Source organism: Tachysurus vachellii, chromosome 19 (assembly GCF_030014155.1).
Source record: "Tachysurus vachellii isolate PV-2020 chromosome 19, HZAU_Pvac_v1, whole genome shotgun sequence".
In the NCBI taxonomy this organism is placed as follows: domain Eukaryota; kingdom Metazoa; phylum Chordata; class Actinopteri; order Siluriformes; family Bagridae; genus Tachysurus; species Tachysurus vachellii.
This window is the reverse complement of record NC_083478.1, coordinates 13,652,576-13,674,497: the sequence shown is the minus strand read 5'-3', so window position 1 is coordinate 13,674,497 and position 21,922 is coordinate 13,652,576. Positions and strand designations below refer to the sequence as shown.

General features: G+C 38.6%; 2 protein-coding genes across 7 annotated transcripts; one reads left to right on the top strand and one right to left on the bottom strand.

Annotated features, from left to right (window-relative positions):
* Positions 1–1,165: 1,165 nt before the first annotated feature.
* Positions 1,166–16,436, bottom strand: prkcbp1l (protein kinase C binding protein 1, like). Of its 5 annotated transcripts, none has more exons than XM_060894255.1 (20): positions 16,130–16,436; positions 12,014–12,084; positions 11,529–11,674; positions 9,852–10,073; positions 9,362–9,475; positions 9,040–9,132; positions 8,838–8,925; positions 8,707–8,762; positions 8,514–8,591; positions 8,281–8,396; positions 7,659–8,116; positions 7,420–7,527; positions 7,048–7,188; positions 6,428–6,946; positions 5,810–6,220; positions 3,520–3,635; positions 3,360–3,440; positions 3,162–3,240; positions 2,821–3,060; positions 1,166–1,982 (listed from the first exon to the last, which is right to left on the bottom strand). In XM_060894255.1, the coding sequence occupies exons 1-20, from the start codon at positions 16,141–16,143 to the stop codon at positions 1,804–1,806; spliced, it is 3,330 nt and encodes a 1,109-aa protein (XP_060750238.1). In that variant the 5' UTR covers positions 16,144–16,436; the 3' UTR covers positions 1,166–1,803. The 5 variants fall into 5 exon arrangements, with proteins under 5 accessions (XP_060750238.1, XP_060750241.1, XP_060750237.1 ...); XM_060894258.1 differs by having other exon boundaries at positions 9,852–9,995; XM_060894254.1 differs by lacking the exon at positions 16,130–16,436 and adding an exon at positions 14,610–15,925.
* Positions 14,697–21,622, top strand: slc16a7 (solute carrier family 16 member 7). 2 transcript variants are annotated; one of them, XM_060894259.1, is made up of 6 exons: positions 14,762–14,779; positions 17,406–17,547; positions 17,882–18,106; positions 18,624–18,767; positions 19,531–20,379; positions 20,521–21,621. In XM_060894259.1, exons 3-6 carry the CDS (start codon positions 17,890–17,892, stop codon positions 20,784–20,786), a joined length of 1,476 nt encoding a protein of 491 aa, XP_060750242.1. In that variant the 5' UTR covers positions 14,762–14,779; positions 17,406–17,547; positions 17,882–17,889; the 3' UTR covers positions 20,787–21,621. The 2 variants fall into 2 exon arrangements, with proteins under 2 accessions (XP_060750243.1, XP_060750242.1); XM_060894260.1 differs by lacking the exon at positions 17,406–17,547 and having other exon boundaries at positions 14,697–14,779; positions 20,521–21,622.
* The last annotated feature ends 300 nt before the right edge of the window (positions 21,623–21,922 follow it).

Sequence of the window (21,922 nt, the reverse complement as noted above, 5' to 3'; positions counted from 1 at the left end):
AGGCTACGGGCATCATAAACACTAAAACATCCTTTCAACACACTCAGTACTTACTGTCTGATATTATAGATGTACAATTATGTCAGATTAATTATTTATAAATCTGGTGTCATTTAAAAGTTCTCCTTTGTGTGGTTACTGACAAGATTTCCCTTCAGGAATCTTCACAAGGGGTCTAAAGAGTCCAGACCTGTTCCAGCGTGACAATACCCCAGTTCACAAAGCAAGGTCCAAAAAGACTCAGTTTGCCTAGATTAGTGTTGCCTAGATTGGTGTTGCCTAGCTGGTGTTGGAACTCAAGTGGCCTGCACAGAGCCCTGACCTCAACCATGCTGATTGTTTTTGGAATGAACTGGATTGCTAACTGCACCCCAAGCCTCCTCTCCAGACCTCACTGATACGTTTATGGCTGGACGAGAACTAATTCCCACGAGCTGCAATTGATAGAGGGCTCGAGGATAATTAACACAATATATATATATATATATATATATATATATATATATATATATATATATATATATATATATATATATATATGCTATCTCTGATACACTCACATCTATGTAATATCAGCTGTCAGTGTTATTACTGTTCTAAAAATTCATCAGCTCCAGAACATCTGGTTAGTGGTGGTTCCCTTCCAGTGATGAACCGGAGTGAGTAAAGATAATACCTGTAGCAACACACGGACTAAAGCACTCAGGAGCTGTAGACCTAGAAAAGTGCACCTTTGATAGCACTGAATGACAAGAGAACAATATGGTACTGTATGGGCGCATCTAATAAAGTAACTACAATAACGTCCATTCATTGATCTCTACTGGATAGGTCCAGCCACTAATTAGATTTGTTTGCTGGTGAGGACTGCAAATGTTTTATTTATTTGCTTAATCTGACTGTTGTACAGGAAAGAAGACAGTGTGTTAATACAGGCCAATATTCCTTAAGGTTTTACCACTAGATGCTGCTGTCACTCCATTAAAATGGGAGTAAAATGAATTGAAGATATTGCTCCCATATGTATGGTTACATTAACCTCATCTAATGCTTTTGACTGCATCCAATGTGTTTCATTAAAAGAGCCTTATTTTTAGCTTCTATTTGACCATTACTTTTTTTTTACTCTATGGAAGTCCTAGAGTAATGCAAGAGAACTCATGGGTTTAAGTTCAGAAATGAGTTGATTTTATTTTTTCTTACAGATAGCCATCTCCTTTTAATCATTTACAATATGTAAACAACTGAAAACCTGATGTGAAATACAAAATACATCCTTGACCACAGTAAGATGGCTACAAAGAATGTCTTGAGTGATGTAGTGAGAATCAAAGCATAACGTGAATGAATAAAATCCCACCATGATTAACAGACCCCATTATCTAAAAAAACAAAAACGTATCCATCTCTAAAGACACTGGTAAGTGCAGCGAGTACATAAAAAACTGAGCTTGTCTGAACTTGATTTGATCTGAACTGTATAAAACTCAAATCTGTGTAAAAAAACAGTATTACATTAACATATTATATATGAAAGTTTCAGTTTTTGTACAAATCAATTTTATGTAGACTTAAAAAAAAATACAATGAATGACTCAGAAATGTATATTAAAAATTTTACATCCTCAGATGTAGTGAACTGGGCATCTGAGGAGTGCAAGTTTAATTTGTCTTTGCTTTGAGAAGAAGAAGAAGAAGAAGAAGACGACGACGAGGAGGAGGAAGAAGAAAATCACAAATTGTAGACCCCAGTCCAAAAGGATCCATGGTGGTGACCATAAAGGAATGACATCATAGTTCTGGTTAGGACACAGAAGTGGTGGCGTTTGATTTAGTGTTGTCTGCTGTGGGTGAGGGGGCTTTGGGTGTTGGTGAACTTTTGTTGGTTAGAGGTGAATGCTGGGATTTAGGTGATTGTCCTGAGGTTTTGGGTACTGGAACCACAGAGGCCTCGTCTTCTGGCTCTTGCTGTGGTGCTGTGGCTAGAAAAAAGAAATCAAATGCTTCATTATGACGTTTGCTTAGGAGAAATATTCACAATTGTAAAATGACTGGTTTGCAGACTGTGTTGTATGCATGTTGTTTTTGCATAAATTCGTGTGATACATTCATTCCCTATATTACAGTATATTATATTCATTCAGTCATTTATCTTCAATCACTAGTAAAAAATGGATCCATGGCAAAGCCATGGATGAGGCTCCAGTCCATTGTAGGGCACCATGCCCCAGAATTCACACACTTATACTTATAGGCAATTTACAACTAATGACACATGGAGAACATTCCATTCAGACAGTAAACCAAGATCGAGATTAAACTAGGGACCCTGGAGCTGTGAGTCAGCAACGATACCCTCTGCACTAAGACCACGCATGAATTTATATTTCTGTTAAAATTTTATGAGATTTCCCTTTCTATGTCAAACGCTATGTGGTTAAAAAATTCTGCTTTGCTTTTATAACCATGACTTTCAACTAGATTTGGAGCATGGCTGTGGGGATTTGTGCTTATTCAGCCATGAGAGCATTAGTGAAAACAAGTCAAGTCAATAATATATATATATATATATATATATATATATATATATATATATATATATATATATATATGGCAATATATAAGGCAATTTGTGAACATTTTAAGTAACTTATCTTAGAAAAAAAAAACAATATGTTAAGGTTATTATTTAGATCTATTATTTATTATTTATATATCTTGAATCACGTATTTTTTTAACATCCTATATCGTTAGAAAAGGATAGACTTCAATTGTGATATGTTTCAGCACAAGATCAACACCTCTGGTATATTTCCTACCTGACTGCGTGCAAGATTTCATATGTTCAGGCCAGTGGGCTTGTTGACAAGGATAATCACAGTAGCTGGTATTCCAACAGCAGTAGAAAATGGCCTCCTTCTTACAGTTGGCACACCACTGCTTCTTCTTCGTTTCATCTACAGCCTGCTGTTTCTCCACCTCCATCTGCTTCTTTACCTCTGACACAAGCCTCTCCCTCTCTTGCTCCAAACTCTGCCTCATCTCAGCCATGGTAAGTTCTGGATGCAGACATACAGCACAATTATGTACAGTGACTGTCAAGGACACTCATCTTACAGAAGAATGTGTGCAGTTAAACATGTTTACAAGGACAAAATACCCAGATTATGTTTCATCTCAGAAAGCTCTTGTTGATGCAGCCATTGGAGCTTCTCAATCTCAATCCTCAACCTTCGTATCTGCATCACAGGATTAGTGCAACACGGGGCAATAGAGAAGAACAATGACTATTATTTGATTGTATGAAAAAAATGATGTGAAATTCACAACGGCATAAATGTGCATCAACAAAGCAAACCTCAGCAATAGTGTTTCCTGTTGTGCTTTTGGAAAGATCACTGTATATCTCAGTCATCGTTCCTTTAATAGCATCCATTATCTACAAAGAAAAATCATTACTTTAGCTTGTGAGGAAAGTGTGCATTTGTATTTGTACTGATGAGTTTATGGTTACTTACTTTAGAGGTGTACTTGCCAATGTCAGCTGCTACATCAGCAGAGGCAGGTGGGGTGAGGAAGTCTACAGCCAGGACTGAACTAGAGGATGCAGACAAGGTGTCCTTTTGGGGGACAGCTAATTTAAAACACACACACACACACACACACACGCACATATCAAATGTTAAAAAAAAAAGTACCCTAGATATTTAGATGCCATACTAAATGTTCTGTTCACTTATCTGCCTCTAATGTAATTCTCAACGAGTTTCCGATTCTGCAGCTGTGTTCACAAAGAATCTCTGCAGCACAAAGAGTTCTCCCAAGTGGCACTTAACATTTCTAATTAAGAGTTTCCTCTATAAAACCCATTCACAACCCTGCTGATACAAACGTTTAATCCAAAATTTCTAGAACAGATGAAGGTCTGGGTCGATCCTATTTCTAAAATCACAACATATTTCATGAAAGGATAGCATCAGTGTTTAGCATCGATGTAAAACTCAAATGAAATCCCAAATGTAGATGCCCATTAGAAAAAAGAATGTTAAAACTGCTCTTTACTTCATACATGAAAGCAATCATGTTCATGTGAAGTATATTTCTGGAAGAATGTCAAGGAATTAATTTATAGTCCCCAATAGCAGACAACACTGCAAAAATGCAAGTTACAATATTTTGTATATAGTCCAAATGATATGGTATTTTCTATAATATGATTACAAGACACCAAATCAAAGATTAGTAACCTATTTCTAAACATATTAAACATTTTTTTATATCAAAATTTCTTATTCTTTAGCAGAAAGGTAGCACTTATTATCAACATGCTCAGAATATATTGCATGCAGAAACATTCATTCATTCATTCATCTTCTACCGCTTATCCGAACTACCTCGGGTCACAGGGAGCCTGTGCCTATCTCAGGCGTCATCGGGCATCAAGGCAGGATACACCCTGGACGGAGTGCCAACCCATCGCAAGGCACACACACACACACACACTCTCATTCACTCACACAATCACACACTACGGACAATTTTCCAGAGATGCCAATCAACCTACCATGCATGTCTTTGGACCGGGGGAGGAAACCGGAGTACCCGGAGGAAACCCCCGAGAGACGGGGAGAACATGCAAACTCCACACACACAAGGCGGAGGCGGGAATCGAACCCCCAACCCCGGAGGTGTGAGGCGAACATGCTAACCACTAAGCCACGTGCCCCCCCGCATGCAGAAACATGATTGCACCAATTAGGATTGCTCGTGATCAGTTCTCTGGGTTACCCCTCAGTTCTCAGAGATTTAGGACCTGCTTTTAGCGCTAAAATGCAGAACTTTCTAAGTTACTCTTTAAATTAAACAGAATTCTAATGCCATGTATTCACATGCATCGACACACAACGACAAAGCACATGGATGCCATTTGTTTTCAGTCAGATCTGGCGAGTTCCAACAACATGAGTGACATCAACCATTTGCAACTAGATGTGGGTGCGTCTACCAACAAGAAAACTGTTTATAAATGTTTAACTTTATGAAATATCGAGCAACATGGTGCAGCCGCTGCCAACCGGAGTTATGGGAGTAGAGTACAAGTGATCCATGGCACTCTACCTCCATAATGTTTAAGTTTAGCGGCAAGAAAAGTGATGTAGAACGCTAATTGTGCAACCCACTATGACCAGTAGTAGAAAGGCCAACTGCCAACTTCAAAGTTGAATGACTGGCAACCAGAAGCAATACATTTGCTGTTTGTGTGAACATAGCTTTAATGTTGGCATTAACACTCCATCTTTGAAGAGTTACTCCTAAATAAGGGATATTAAGACCCTGGGCTTGTACGTGTAAATCAACTAAAAATTTGAAGTCTAGTTATTTACGACAGAAAAATTATACAAAGAAAATAAAAAGGAGTAAATATCTGTTTATAACTTATCAGAATTCACTCTAATCACTTTAGGAGTTAATCCTAGGAGTAAATGAACTGAATGAGTGTTTCAGTGTAACTTGATCAACCGCAATAAAAAACATAAATGACAAAAATATAGGAGTTTTTAATTTTTTAGATTAACGCTTCCCATTTTAAATTGACACTCCGTTTTCTCGTGAACCAGTCAGGTGGAAGCTACTTGTAGCGTTACAATTCTTTGTGAATGTGTCCTTGGATTTTACTTTCAATTTACATACTAACCTGAATGTTTAGTATATCTTTATAGCTTTTTAGATAGATAGAATCATGAAGTGTTTACTGTAAGGTTTGTTTCACAGACTTTTATCTCAGATGGATTTAAATGTTTCAGTCACCTTTAACAGACTGCCTAGTCTGGTAGCGGGTGCTGCCATTGTTGGAATTTGCTGGACTTTGTGACTGCGAGCCATGTTGCTGCTTCGGAACCTTTTGCAGATGCCACTTCGGTGAAGATGTCTGGATCTTATTTCCATTCTGGTTCCAAACCACAGATGCCTGGCCAGACTGTGCTGTCTCCTTTGGCAGCAGAGGGCGTTGTTTCTTTACCACAGCAGATGTAGAGGAATTTGTTGCAGAAGCAGTAGCTGGTGCAGCGGTGGTACTGGCAGAAGTGAGAGGTGGGGTGGAAGTAGTGTTTGGTGGCTTGGAGACGGGCTGGGTTGAATCTCTTGTGCTGGGTTTGGAGGATGAAGCAGAGGGTACTGTGGAGGGAGAGACTGATGGGCTGGCAGCAGCTGGAGCCTTTCCTGAGTAGAGATATAGTGATAAAAATAAGTATGATTGAGGAGTATGATGAAGGACCTTTTTATTACAAACAGCTTTGTTATCAGCAAAGGTTTTATTAAGATTTTTATCTGCCGTATCAATGCAGGTACAAGCATCAATTGCTCTCAAAAACAAAACAAAAAAAAAAAAACACATACACAAACAGACACTTTGAAAAGAGATGGCACCTTCAGTTTTGATGACGGTGTTGTCTTTGGTTATAGAGTTGGAGATTGATGAAGCCTCTCTCTTTGGTTTCTTCCTGTCTCTTCCTCCCTGCTCCTCACCAAGGTCAATCACTAGTTCTCTTTCTGAGTCTGAATCTGCATCCGCAGCTCCAGCCTTGCCCTCATGACCAACCAAAGGTCTCTCTTTTTGGGACTGTGTCTGCTGGTTTGTCCTGGGCTTTTCCTGGGGTTCCTTCTCTGAAACACCACAAGCTTTCTTTTTGAGTGGGGGATCTGGGGCCACTTTCTCAGTTATGTTTTCTGACTGGTTCTTATTGTTTTGTGGTTGCGAAGATGTAGGTCTGAGTCTCTTTTTGTTTTTAAAGGTAGCTTCCTCATGGTCTTCATTCTTTGTGGCATTTTTCAGCTCCTGCTCCTCTTCACTTGCATACTCACTGTCGCTTGTATCAGACTTGTCAGAATCATCAGAATCACTGTGATCCACACTAGGGTACACATCTTCAGTGATTTCATCAATGCCTACACAGAGTATAAGTAGTTACACAATGTATGTACCTTTAAGAATGAATGTGTTTGATATATATAGTAAGATATATTATGAGATGCTACGGGTGTCATACCTAGTTGGGCCTTGCAGCTCTCTATGGTCTTATCCAAACTTCTAGTGGGTTTCTTTGGGGAGGTAAGGACTACAGATGGGCCTTGCTGCTGCTGTACAGCCTCACTCAGCTCCTTTAGGTCCATTTCTGCCTTTATGCGATCTGAGAGCACAATAACAGACCTCAAATAAAATTTCTTTAAATATAATTGAAATTGGCTCTAAAAATTGAGAACATTCCTAAAGGATATCGTTAGAGGACTTTTGACATTTCCCACTTCAAATCTGTTTTATTCGTGTGGGCTTTTTGCAATACACAAACAAGCTTTAATGAAATCTAAGTGCATAGACTGAGTGAAAACATCCTTAAGATGACTGAACATACAAAGCTCACCAAGATTTAGGTTGAGGATGCTGGCTGCATTTTGCATTCGCTCCTGTTTAAGAGGTGTTGATGGGATAGGTTTTGGGCTACCTGTGATCTTCAGACCTGCTGGCGATGCTGTAGAGCACAAATAAATGTCTGTATATATTCGATACAAAAAGTATGAAGTGTTTGTATATATTCCATACAAAACGTATGAAGTGTGGAAGACAATGATATCACATAACCTTATATGTAAAGTTGTGTACCTGTGCAATCCATGGAGTCTTCTCCTGTACTGTAGTGGCTAGATGGGATTCTTGTTCCTTTCTCTGATGCATCCTGCTCAAGGTCTGATCCAGTATGTACTGAGGAATTGGTGCTCATTGGAGACCTGGGCATGTCACTCATCCTTTGTCCCACACTCTTTCCCAGGGGTGCTCTGGGAGATGCAGTCATGTCAAAGTTAAACTTGATCTTGTCCTGTTTCTCTGGCATGACTGTGCCTTTCTTGGGGTTACTTGGGTCCAGCAGCATCTGGAACAGGTTGTTTGGTGTATATGGTGTTCTGAATGGGGCATAATTAAACACGCCATGTTTCTTGCGTACATTTTCCACATAAACTTCCATCTCTTGCATTGCACTGTTGAAGATGCTCTTAGTCTTCTTTACAGAGAAGGGAATCTCTTTTGACATGAGGTAGCAGTTGTTAATGGGCACCCAGGCTCTGAAAAAAGAAAACTCAATGTGGTGACTATATATAAACCCAATCCTAGGATCAATCCTTTTTCTAAGCCTCAAATGTCTTTTCAGAGACATTTCCACTCAACAAACACTGTCACTGTCTAAATTGGACATGCAAATAAAGGTGTTAACCTCATGCAAGCTCACCTGTCATGTTGGCCAAAGAAGCGAGCATCTACCTGTCCATCTTTGTCCCTCAGAGCTTTAGCAGGCCAGAAAGGGAAACCTTTCAGCTTAGCCCAAACCAGTGGATGGGGGTGAGACTGCATACAACAAAACAAGTATATGTTAATATCTTAGTATGCATTCAGTATTAAACTGGCCATTATCTCAAGATCAATTATGTCAATCATTTTATGTTATGAACCTGATCTACTCACACATGGTTCACAGAACCAATTGTCTCTCTTTTGGCAAGCTGACAGGTAACACTCTGGACAAACTTCAATTTCATTCATCTGGAGATGGAAACCAGACAAGGTTTTTCATTGTAAGTGCTGCTAACATCCCAAGAAAAACTACACTTCTAATAACCTACACTTTAGTACACCAGACCCTAAGTATAAAACTCACCTCATGTTCACAGATCTTGACAATAACCTTTGCTGTTGCAGTAAGTTTATGATTCCCTGCACAAGACCCAGAAACAGTCAAAAACAAACCACATAGCGTTTTAAATGGAATATTTTAAAATGACAACTAACCTCCATTATAAATAATACAGTTATGTAAGATCCATTTCACATCTGCCAAAAATGCCTCGGTGCAGCCATACATCTTCTTTTTGATATTCTGTGACAAGGACAAAGCACTGCTCAGTCTTCTTGGGGTAAGTCGTTCAGAGCCTTTTTTTTTGTTTTTTTGATTGCGTGACTACAATCAAAAGGAGTGACAGTTATGATTTACCTTCTCTAAGGTGCACAGGTCCATTGGGTTGAAAATGTACTCTGCGTAGTCAGGATGCTGCTCCAGAGAAACTGGTTTCTGAAATGGCTCTGTCTACACAGTGTGAAATGTGGGGATGATTATTAACTACATTTGATCTGTAGTATTATATGTCTGAGGAAACCAAAAATTATTTTATATATGGATTAAAATAATATAATACATAGCAATGGACACTGAATTTGCAGTAGGTTTTATTTAGACAAATGCAATATTATTCAAAATAAATATTTAATTATGACAAAAGCAACTTAAATTTAAAAAAAAGAAAAAGAACCATTACCCCAGGCTGCTTCATTTTCTGCAGGGCAAACTTCAACAGGTAGGATAGCTGTTCCAGATTCAGCATTGTCATAGCTTTGCTTTGAGTCTCAATGCACTCTGCGAATGTTATTTTCTGAAACAAATGCATTATGAGTTACACAATACATTTTGTAGCATTTTGTAGGGATGACATTTAATTTTAAGCTTAAACCTGCTGTGAAAAACTATTTCACTGATGAAAGGTTTGTGGTTTTTATTATTTCTTTAGCAAATTTCTCCCTAGGTCAAAAGCCCATGGAAGAACTAAAAGGCTAAATATCTACCTTATAAAACCTGCCTTTGTTGGGGGACAATAGCAGCTCTTAACATGCTGTGAATGCTTACAACGAGAAAAGGTGCTTTTGATCACGTTGTTAGCTCTTTACTGACGTCCATAGAAATACCACTGTCGAATCCTACATTACAAGCCTTCCTCCATATCCTATACCTCACATTCATCTAGCAGTTACCTCACATTCTGGACAGAACCAGTCGCCTTCAGGCTCAGCAGCCAGTTTGAGGCACTTGGCATGGTACACACGTGGGCAGAGCTCACAGCAGAGCACCTGGCCCTCACGGTGGCACATCCAGCAATAGAAGTCATTCCTCCCATCCTGTGGCACAACATCAACAGGGTCTGCGGTGAGTGCAGGCTGCTTGACATAGTAAAATGGACCATGTCTTAGCTCACACTGAAATGCAGGCAAGAGAGACAGAAGCAGCGGTCAAAAATACACACCACGGCACTGCAGGCAAGAGGAGCAGCAAGGCTTTGCAAATCAACAGCGCACAACCACAGGACCTCACTAAAGGTGGTGGGAATAAGCAAGGGGAAGGAACCCTCATGCTGGAGAGATGTAAGGAGGATTTTCCTCAAGCCGGTGAAGACTATTGTGAAATTATTTAGTATAGCACAGTCTCAAAACACAAATTCTGCCTCTCCAGGAAGAGGGTTGATTACTGATTGACAAAGCCACAGATACCAAGCACAGGTACTGATTGCTGAGCACTAATAGGGCCAAACAACTGCAATCAATCTGCAAAATGGGTTGCAAACTCAAAAAAAATTAACAATGATTCATGAATAAGATGAATTTATTTTTTAATTATCAGAGTAAATTTAATATCATGTTGATTATACTGTATATTAGAAATGCTTCTTGAATACTTGAAATTATTGTTTTATTTTTATTTTTTTAAAGAAATCTAATAGAAACATAAGCATTTTAATTATTAACAGTAATGAATTTTGTTTGCTTAAACTATGTATGGTGGCTTTGAACCCCTCACAGAGTGACAGAAATAAAGACGTGTTATAGATTGTTTTTTTAGGGAGAATCTTAAAAAGCTCCATGGTGAATTGGCTAAGAAAGTATTTTTCTGTCAGAGTGAATTTAAAGTAGAACCTGTTTAAGAAGTTGTGAAGCCATAACTATTCAAATATTAATTGAGGGGTTCATTTCTAAGTGTTTTTTCTGCTTTCTGCAGTTCTGCATCTGGTATCGTGCATGGAGATTATAAAAATTATATACAGAATACCACGGCAACAATACAAGCAATGCAGCACACAAAATATATTGAAGCACCAGGAATACTATTAATAGTTAAAATCTACTGCAAAGGCAAACTGAGTGTCTTAGGCTTAGACTTGAGAGAGCAAAGGTCATCACATCCAGTCATGGAGGGCCAGAGTCCAGCACTGTTTGGTGATTTCCCAGCACTAAGACACCTCCTATGCCTTCTAATTAACTGGGATTTAAATAAGGTCTTTTAGAAATCACTAAACTATGTTGCCCCCAAGCACTGCCATAATCGCACTGATGACCCTTGATCTAAAGTGTGCAAATCAAAAGAAAATACAGGGCTAAATTCTACTAAAATTCCTAAGGAATTGGCCATGGCATTAAGAGGAAAGCTTTCCCAAGCTGTAATAAAATGATGGTAGCACAACTATATCACATGGGTTGCTAAAAATGTAAAAGTACATAAGAGAGATTTGCTTACACACTCTGGGTGCAAGAGTTGCTTCTCAAGATGCATAAACAAATTCAAACAAACTATCTTGCTGTCACTCAGCATTAAAATTCAATAAGTTTTACAGATTTATATTTGAATTTAAAGAAATTATATGTAAGATAGGGCCCTACCTGATCCTTATTATTGCCAGTAGCCAAGCCAGGTTTCTTTTTCTTCTTGACACTGGGAGATGTGTCAGATGGTGAATGGCCATTAGAGGAGTGAGGGGGACTGGGTGCTTTTCGTTTGTGACAAGCCAGTGTTGCTTCTGCTGGTCCTACATCAAAAACAATATCATTATGTGCAATATAATGATAGAGACATCTTTAATGATGAAAATTGAGAAAGCAGTTAAAAAGAAGGAGAGAAATAGAGAGATTCTCCCAGTCCACCGTCTCAGGCCTATTAGTATGACCTTATTTGCCTGAAACTAGGTCAGTTTTTGATGAAGCAAAACATGCAAACATGCATATGTTTTTATGTGGTGTTGCCACTATACACTGCAATATACCTCTTCCACCCATTTTCAACCCAAAGTAATAGAAAATTTGACTAAAATAAACTACAAACTCACACACCGTTCTTCTAAACCACTGATATCAAATATCTACATTACCTTTTGGTGGTACCGATACTTCCATCCCCTCGACCACAGAAGAAACTGTCTTGATTTCCTCCTCAGCCAAGCTGATGTAAGAAATGATCAATACACAGGGGAGAAGAAAGAACTGTAAATGTGGAAGTCTCATAAGGTTTGCTTATAAGACAGAACCTAAGGTGATGCAATCAAAACCCAACCATCTAACCAGTCCATCTCACAATAACACTGGTCCTCAAAATGTCATCTTTGAATATGACTGGGTATGAACTTCAGCATATATCTGAGCTGTTTGTAAATTTTTGTCTGTTTAACCGGCTAGATGATGATGTACAGATGATGCTATTCTTTGGTGACTAGTAATTGTCTCCTCTGAGCCTGGAGTTTTTATAAGGATTCCAAATGTCTCCTCGGCAACCTGTGGTGCCAAAGCTTTCTTATAAACACCTTAGTCCCTCTAGAAACAACCACCAAGAGGGTGTGTATTAAAAACAGTCTCTTAAATTCTCTTAAACAGGAGTGCTGAATAATATCAGCGCCTGTCAGCCACTTCTATTAGTCCCCTATAATCACATTACCTGCAAGTACTGTTTGTTGCTTCATTTTCACAATCCTGTTGAGTCAGTATTAAAATGAGGTTTGGTTATATCTCAGAAAGCACTTTTAGTTGTTCTACTAAAAAAAGAATGGACGAGAGGTGTGATGATGAAGCATTGTGGCCGATACTCTGTCATTTGTTAGCTTTGTCCTGCCGCCACAGGAAAAGCCACTGAGGTCAGATCAACCACCGAGGGAAGAGATTGAAGAAGATAAAGAAAATACTGTTTCTTGTTGTATGGTTAAAAAAACAAAAGAGGTGAAGGTGGATCACATGGCAGATTAAGGCCTGTAATACAGCTGGAAATCCTTCTTGTTCTTTTACCATTACAACATCAGCTAAAAATAATTCAATGCTTTTCCCCACCCACTTCATGACCTGACTGCAAGTGATAAACTATATGAATATATCTGAATATATCTGTCCCTTCAGTCTTAGCAATAAAACATTTTTATTAAATATTAAAAATACTCTGATGAGTTTGAGAAAGTGTGCCATGAAGCCTTGAGGGAATGTGAGTCTGTGTCAACACGTTCCCTTTGTTTTAATACTGTGTATAGCAGTAATGGCCAAAGAGAATCTGAAGTATATTTATGCATCTCAGTCATCATCCATGCAGATATTACATTCCAGTAGACAACAGACTAATGGAAAAGGTCAACAGAGTTGACAAGGCAAATCAGGCATAATGCATTACCCATGCCAAGGAGTAAAACTCACCTGATCACTAGCAGGCCTCAACTGTCCAGCTCTTGTGCAATATGTTCTGTCAGACAATAGTACTACCAACAAAGTGGAATTTTGTTGTTGTGGTGTGTGTTTATCACAAAGTGTGATGCTGAAATGTCTAAGTGTAAAAAAATCATGTCTTAGCAAATCCTGTAGGCTAGCCTATGAGAGCCTGGTAGAAGTGCCACCAATATTTCACATTTGGCAATGGCACCGCTTTTGCAGCCTCAGCCTTTATCCATCAAGATTTTCACTCCCTTCTTGAGAAACGTGTGACGTGGTCAGAAAGTCCACCAGGTGTGCCACCAGGATGGCTAAAGGAAGGACCTAGACGAAGATATTGTCAAATAGGAAACCCAGTCCTAGAACTGATCCACAGGCTTGTTAAGGACATGTTCATAGTCGAAAACCAAAACACCACATGGCCTTCATTCAGTGACCTCCACAAATGGAACACACAAAAAAGGGCAAGATCTTCTAGAATGTTCTATGGAGCAAAACGCCTACACTCATGTCAGTAAAGTTCATCCGATCTGCGAGCCCGTCACAGAGAAGAAATGGGGAGAAAGGCAGCTGTGAATGTGGAGATAACTGGTCAGAGAATGAGTAAGCCAAGGTCTTTTTTTCCCTCTCTCTTTCTCCGTTTCTTGCTCTGTCTGCACACAGGAAATGAGAAAGGCTGCTGCTTCCCCTCCCCCAGCGCTGTGCTGAACATCCCCTCCCCCTTCCCTCAAGGCCTGATCCTGCACGTCCATGCCACAAGAGCTTTACAGTAAACAGGCAGCATGAAAAAAACATCAGTATAGCCAACAATCAAGCGCTATGCCAAGTGAAAAATATGAAGCAGCTAAAAAGCAAATCTATACGTGAATCCAAAGGTGGTTAGATAAACTATAACCTAAAAGCTCTCAGCAAACAGATTTTGTGTAGTGAGTAATGAAGATGTAATGTCTGACAAACAAATATGAGAGTATATAAAAGCTCATCAGAGAATCCAGCTCCTATGTTATTTTTATATTTTGTAACCATTTCCTTTTTACGTTCAAGAACATTACAACCCCAACTGTGGTTTGTTTCCTCTGTAGAAAAACCCCCACTAAAAAAAAAAATCCTGTTTCCTTGTGAGAAGTAAGACATCTGCTGTCCCACACAGCATAGAAGATGAAACTCAAACTACATCTCACATTTAAAACACAACACTTTCGGTTTTTGACCAATTTATATAAAGAACAAATGTCTTGAAACAAACCATGCAAACAGCAAATGACCAAAAATGCGCAATCATACCTTTTGTTAATGAACAAAACTGACACATTCTTCATTTGATGACCTTTGCTTTGGAATCAAAGGATGGTTGTGAAATTTTCCACAACATGCCTTTCTATGTGCTGTTCAGGTTCTGTCTCCCTCTCAGCGCGGCAAGACACTTGCATAAGATTGTCTGATTGGACGGTGGGGTAGGTGCCATTCTATTGCCTATTTATCGTTCATTCTCTCATATAAGAACCAGCAGAAATGCACTGATTCCTTGGGGAAGCTAACCTCATTATCTGATGCTATAATCATTATAAATCAGGGACAGTTTTTTTTTTTTTTTTTAAACATTAACAAAAGCTCATTTTAATCATATATCCAAAGTCTAAAAACGAACAGATGGGTACTGAGAACTCTTATGACTTCCAACCATCAAGACAAAGGCTTTAAGAAAATATCTTAAGACGTATGATTCAGTCAACCTCTACATACATAAGGACAATGTCTTCAAAAAAAGGGATGGATCACTAAGTCAAACCCCATAACTGTTTGCTTTTGGGGCAGGGTACTGTGAGTGTGTCCATATAATAAACAGTATATATGATTTACATAATGGTGACTCTCTGCCCTTTTCATATAGTATGTAATGGTTCTGTGAGTTGCTAAAATGAGAATGTGTCATTTTTGCTGACCCACTCATACGCCTCGTTGTGACGGATGCTGAACATGGTGTTCATTACATGCTCAGGGAGAAATAACTAATACTTAATACTTCCCTGCATTCTTTTGTATTTCAGCAATCCTCAAAAACAGCAGGTCATTATCAACTCCACTGATATGATGTAGCAGAACATGTATGGAATGCATGCGCATTACAGATTTGAGTCCAGAGTCCACAATAACAACACAGGAATTTTGTAGAATGGATGATTAGACAATAATAGATGTGAATTGACATGTTAGATTCGCGGAAAAGGGGCACTGACAACAGCTTCTGTGTAATGTGCCACTAGTTTCTGTGCCAGGCTCAGCAGACATACAGACAATGGGCCAGGCAGTCATCTTACAAAAGATTTACACCAGTCTCCCCTCCCCCATCCTACAATCCTATTTTCTCCCTATTACTATCAGGAGGATGTGGTGGTGGTGGGGTATTGGTGGCAAATGGGGAAAAGAGGGCCTTGCTCCCACTTCAACCTAAGTTCCCTGGCAGTGCAACATTTGACTGCCATTTGTTTGCCATTTCAGCAATGAGTAATGGCTGCCTGAGTTTGCTCTGCAGTCATGTGACATGCCCAGGCCAAAGCTCAAAACACCAAAGAGAGTAAAGCCTGTTTTTCCTCCTTTGGCTGCCGCTGCCGCCGCCGCCGCCTCCTCCTCCTCCTCCTCCTCCCCCTCCCCCTTTCATTCCCTCCCCCTTTTGCCCTGTTTTCAGTATGAGAGGCCTTCCCAGGCCTTTAATGCAGACTGAAAATAAGTGAAAATGAACAGTGTTAACAGTCAATGGAAGTAGTGAAAGGACAGTATAGAGGAGAATAAAACAGAAAGCTTACCTCTGTGGCTGCATGGCTGAAAAGTGTAATGTCAATACTTATGAAACATGGAGGACAGTCTCAGCCTTTAGACAAGGGAGGGCTCGCCTCTGAACACTCAGCGCTGGAGGCCTGTGTGTGATCAGAGGCGAGTCGTGACTGGCTACCCTCCCACTGACAGCATGTAAAGCCACAGCTGATTGGTCAAATGGCTTCCTGAGTAATTATCTTTGTTCAGCATTGCCAGGAACACTCCACAGGAGTAAGACCACAAGGAAAGAGACAACTAGGCCTCAGTTGTTTAAAAACGCACACTGAAACGGCCATCTATGAAACAAAACTGATCAAGAGACATGAAATACAATATACTACACCGCAAGTGATGAAGATATGGCTTGTAATTTTCATGGGTGCCATGTTGAGCTATACGTGTTTGGGAAATCCCCCATAATAAACACACCCAGTGCCTTACAAGAAATTTGAGACATAGTCAGTGAAATAGAGAACATGAAATAGAGAATTGTCTCTAGTTCACCAAATGTGATGACCGAACAATTTTGGTATCCTTGTAATATACTCACAAATACCTTTATATGTGAACTTAGACATTCAACATTAGCTATCAAATTTGGTGCAAGGCTTTGCTTTAACTAGATACAGTTTGTTGACGGATTGTATACAATTCTATGCTTTATATTTTATTGCCTATAAGATAACATCAACCTTAATCAGGAAGGGGAGAATGTTCACAAAGATCAGAAGCTCGGAGAGGTTCAGTGACAGGTTAAACATAGTACCAGAAAACCAGAGCCACTGTATACAGCCCCTACTGATTTATTTCAGTGTTATGTGCTATCAAGCTTCAGAAATGTTAATTTGTGTTAAATATTAATTATCTATGCTTCCTGGTATTGATAGAGTACATTCATGAACTAGTAGGCCTCAAAATGGACGCACACATAGTACACATAACTCACCCAATGCTGATCCCTAGTGGACAAATAGAGAATGAACATTTGGTTAGATTTATTAAAGGCAATTAAAAAAAAAAAAAATCGATTTATGCTTGTTTTCTGTACAATGAATGCACTAGAATGCCACAATGCAGTTTAGTTTAGTTAACTATTTTACACATTTTACCGAGCAAAATATTCATATATTCATGTATAAATATATATAATTTGTATATATTACGTTAGCATATTGTGATGATTTTCTAGAGCCATTGATGCTGTAGCCTGAAGTAATACAAAATTTAATTTATTCAATCTATATAATTCTATGTTTGCTGAATTAGTTAAAAATCAGCTGGTGAAGAGAGAGAGAGGTGGAAGTGCAGGAGCTGATAAGGTCTGTTGGCGGGAAGAGTGCTCAGTGTGACAGGAAGGAAAGTTGAATATGCGGTTATCTACAGCTGTCTCTGAACGCCACACATAGAGGTAGGGCTTGTATCCAAATATATAATAACTGTAGGCTTGCGAGAGTTTATATATAGAAACATTTTATTTGATTCTACAGATCTTTTATAAATGGGTATTATATTCAATATAGAATCTTGAACTTTAATATTGATAGATTGTCAATATATATTTAATATTAGTATAAATATATATTTTATATTATATTGTTATTGTGATCTTGATATTTAATAGAAAAACAAGTAAAAGTGAACAGAGACTAAAAAACTCTCAAAAAAATTCTAAATTTTATTTGAATAAAAATGAAAAGTAATATTTCACTTACTGAACATTACATTTTTGTCTGTTCGGAAAGCCCTCACAATGCCCCCTGCAACAAATGCTGATCTAGGCTACACTCCTCCTGATGGAGGTTGGGGCTGGGCTGTAGTTTTTGGATCGTTCCTGTCCATCGGCTTCTCATACGCCTTCCCCAAATCCCTCACCATTTACTTCAAGGACATCCAGGAGTATTTCTCCATCTCCTACAGTGAGATCGCATGGGTCTCCTCCATCATGCTTGCTACTATGTATGCTGGAGGTAATCTTTATTTATTTAGAAGGTTGCCATGCAGACTTTATACATGTTATGCAAATTCTGAGAGCCTTCATTACAATCAAATGCTGGACCAAATGTCCTAGTATGAAATTTTGTTAATTGGTTAAGTAATTATAGAGCTTTTCTTAGGTTGAGATTTTTTTACTTGATGTTATCAAGCTCAAATTAAAAATTAAATTTTTTTTACAAAAAAGGAAACAAAAAGTGAGAGCACCATGATCTCATACTTGCACACACCTGCCATAAAAAAAAAAAAACATGAGCATGTGAATGCTGTGCAGGTAAAAGTGTTGAATTTGAACCATTGCTAAACAGAATATGATGGTTAAGCAAAAAAATCCAAGAATGCCCAGCAGTCCTAGCAGTGGCTATGCTGCTGTTTGTATGATCTTGCAACAAATGTTAAACAGACCCGTTGAATTCTCAGAATTACATTTAAAAGAAGTGACCATCTTTATGTGACTTTCTCAGGTCCCTTAACCCATTACATTCTTTGCAGGACCGGTGAGCAGTATACTTGTCAATCGTTATGGGAGCAGGCCAGTGGTCATAATTGGTGGTCTAATGGCTGGGGTCTCCATGATTGCTGCTTCTTTTGGCACAACCATCATGCATCTGTACTTATGCATAGGAGTCATTGGAGGTACTTTCAACAATCATTTGTCACTATTCTGGATAATGCTAGTAAAAAATCAAACACTTCCTGTGTAAGAATATTCTCCTCTGATTTGACATTTTCCAAAACATGTGATCCTCCCCTTTGTGTGTTTATGGATACATGGGTACTGATAACAAAAGTTCAAAGGGAGAACAGGACACTCTTCCCAAGTTCAGCTTGAAATTTTAGTTCTTTTGCCAAGAAAATGCTTAAAGCATTAATTAATTTTCCTTTAGAAAAAAAGACTATTTTTGAATATAATATATTGGGTGGAAACAGTTTTGAAAAACAGTATAGTAGACCTTAATCTGCTGTCCAAGCAGAATGCGTGCTTTTTAATCAAATATTTTACTCCAGTACTTCAGTACTACCTCAGCATCTAAGCATATATATATATACGTGTGTGTGTGTGTGTGTGTATATATATATATATATGCAATTATATAGGCACACAATTTTTAAATATAAACATTTTCTATAACATCTGCATTAAAGTGTATGTAAGAGTACTCTAAAACAAACTTTATCACAAAATAACAAATCCTATGGCCTCCACAGTGACATGATCTTATGACCTGTATATTATTTTCTCATGAGGCTTTTGCACAGTTCTTTAGCCTTTTTATTCAAATTATGTAAACCTCCCCAAAATTTTAGAATGACATCAAATAATTAAAGCTCTTTTCTTATTAATCATGAAGGAAATACAAACAGAAACATGGATTAAGAGTCTGAATGTCTCTCTTAGGTCTTGGCCTTGCCTTTAACCTGCAACCTGCGCTGACCATTATTGGGAAATACTTTCTTGTGAAACGACCCATAGCAAATGGTTTGGCCATGGCAGGAAGTCCAGTATTTTTGTCTACTCTGGCTCCACTCAACCAGTTTCTGTTTGACAACTTTGGCTGGCGAGGAAGTTTCTTCATCTTGGGAGCCATACTGCTTAACTGTTGTGTGGCAGGAGCACTGATGAGGCCTGTTAAGATAAGAAAGAAGCCATTGCAAAATCAAAACAGTGCTGGAAATGAAGCAGGAAAAGAGAATAGTGATTCTCAGAAGGTTAGCTTAAGAAGTGAAAATCAACAGACAAAGCAGACCGGATGTACATCAAATGTGAACAAATTCATTGACCTGTCACTATTCAAACACCGTGGTTACCTTATATATCTTGTAGGGAATGTTGTGATGTTCTTTGGGTTCTTTGCTCCAGTTGTGTTCTTGGCACCCTATGCAAAGCACCAGGGGATTGATGAGTATTCTGCAGCTTTCCTGCTCTCTATTTTTGCCCTGGTAGACATGGTGGCTCGGCCAGCAACTGGTCTAGTGGCCAACACAAAATGGATCCGGCCCAGGATTCAATACTTCTTCAGCTTTTCTGTGGCATATAATGGGTTGTGTCATCTGGCATGCCCCCTGTTGCCTGGGTATAAAGGTTTGGTAGTATATGCCATTTTCTTTGGCCTGGCCTTTGGAATGCTGTGTGCACTGCTTTTTGAGGTACTAATGGATTTGGTGGGAGCACAACGATTCTCCAGTGCAGTTGGACTTGCCACTATTATAGAATGTGCCCCTGTTCTTCTTGGGCCCCCAATTTCTGGTGAGTCACATGTTTTTTCACCAGTTACATTGATTACTAGTCTACAAAAACAAAAGGTTTTTTAAAGCGGTTTAAATGTCATTTATATCATGTTATGAATATGACTTGTGACTAATAGTTATATGCTTTTGACCTCTTTAGGTGCTTTGGTGGACATCTTCATGGACTATAAATACATGTACTTTGCATGTGGCATGATGATGCTGGTCCCTGGACTTTTTCTCTTTGTTATGAATTTTTTTAACTACAGATGGTTGGAGCAGGAACAAAACAGGCAGAAGCAGGATGATCTGCACATTGGTTCAGCCAAAGAACTTGCTGCTATGGAAGAGGCAATTGATATTGAGCAAAAAATCAAACTCAGCCAGAAAGAACAATTGATGGACTTAGCTAGCAGGGAAACATAATGCTATGCACTTGGATTTTAAACTGAAAATGAATCCATCCACATATTTAGATAAACTATCTATTTTGCTATAAACCCAAATAAGTTACATGCTGCATAATGTTACTATCATATTCATATTTGTCATGGAACATCTCTAGCCAGCATGCCCACAACACGTAGGGTTAGTGCTCAAGTTAGTTACAGTAAGTTGCATACCAACACCAGGAGTTCTACAATTTAAGCTCACCACTTAGTATTAAATCTTGCTCCATGAGCTTGCATTGCACACTTCTGTTCTAGCTTTCAACCATATTGACATTGTTTGTTTGTTTTGTTGCTCTTATCTATTCTCCTTGCCTTTTGATCTTCGGTTACTGATTCTCTGTTGCATAAGACCTCCTGTGTCTAGGCTTTATTACAACAAAATGCACTTCAACAAAACTTCAACTCCTTTCCGCTGTTCAGCAAACCCATGCATTGCCTATCCATCAGCATTACACCATCAGTTACACACACTTGGCACAGTCACCATTTTATGACCCGTTTTTATCCATATTTCAGGCTGTATTAAATAATCCCCTGGATTTTAGAAATTATGGACAAAGAATCAGTTGACTTCCATGGGTTGAAATAACACTACAGAATATGTTCAGTTTGCACGCTGGCTGCCGGCAGGAAAGGAATGGACGACAAGTAATTACAGTGTAATTAATCCTTCAGAATTTTTTGCAAAACAAATTGTTATTGTGCAATGATTATTTAATTATTGATTATTTGATTATTTAAACTCTTGTCTATTTGGTTGAATATTTTGCTTTTTGAACACCAAAATAAATGTACATGTTTTTTTTAAACTGTTGTCTTCTCAACCTTCTTATAAAATTTCAATATGCTGACATGATGGAAGACATTAGGCATTAGGCAACACTGCAACTAGAACTGTTCCATATGCCTCCAACCAGGTGCTAATATACTATATCATACTACTCCTATCTTTATCTCTTGCCATTAACCCCAATGAATTTGCCATTTAGTTGCTAATTTATTAAGAGGTCTAAGCACACTTGTAGCCTTACTCACTGCACTTTTTCCGGTTGCTCTCAATAGGCTCTACCATCTATATGGATACAAGGTAGGTATTCATTAAAACACTTA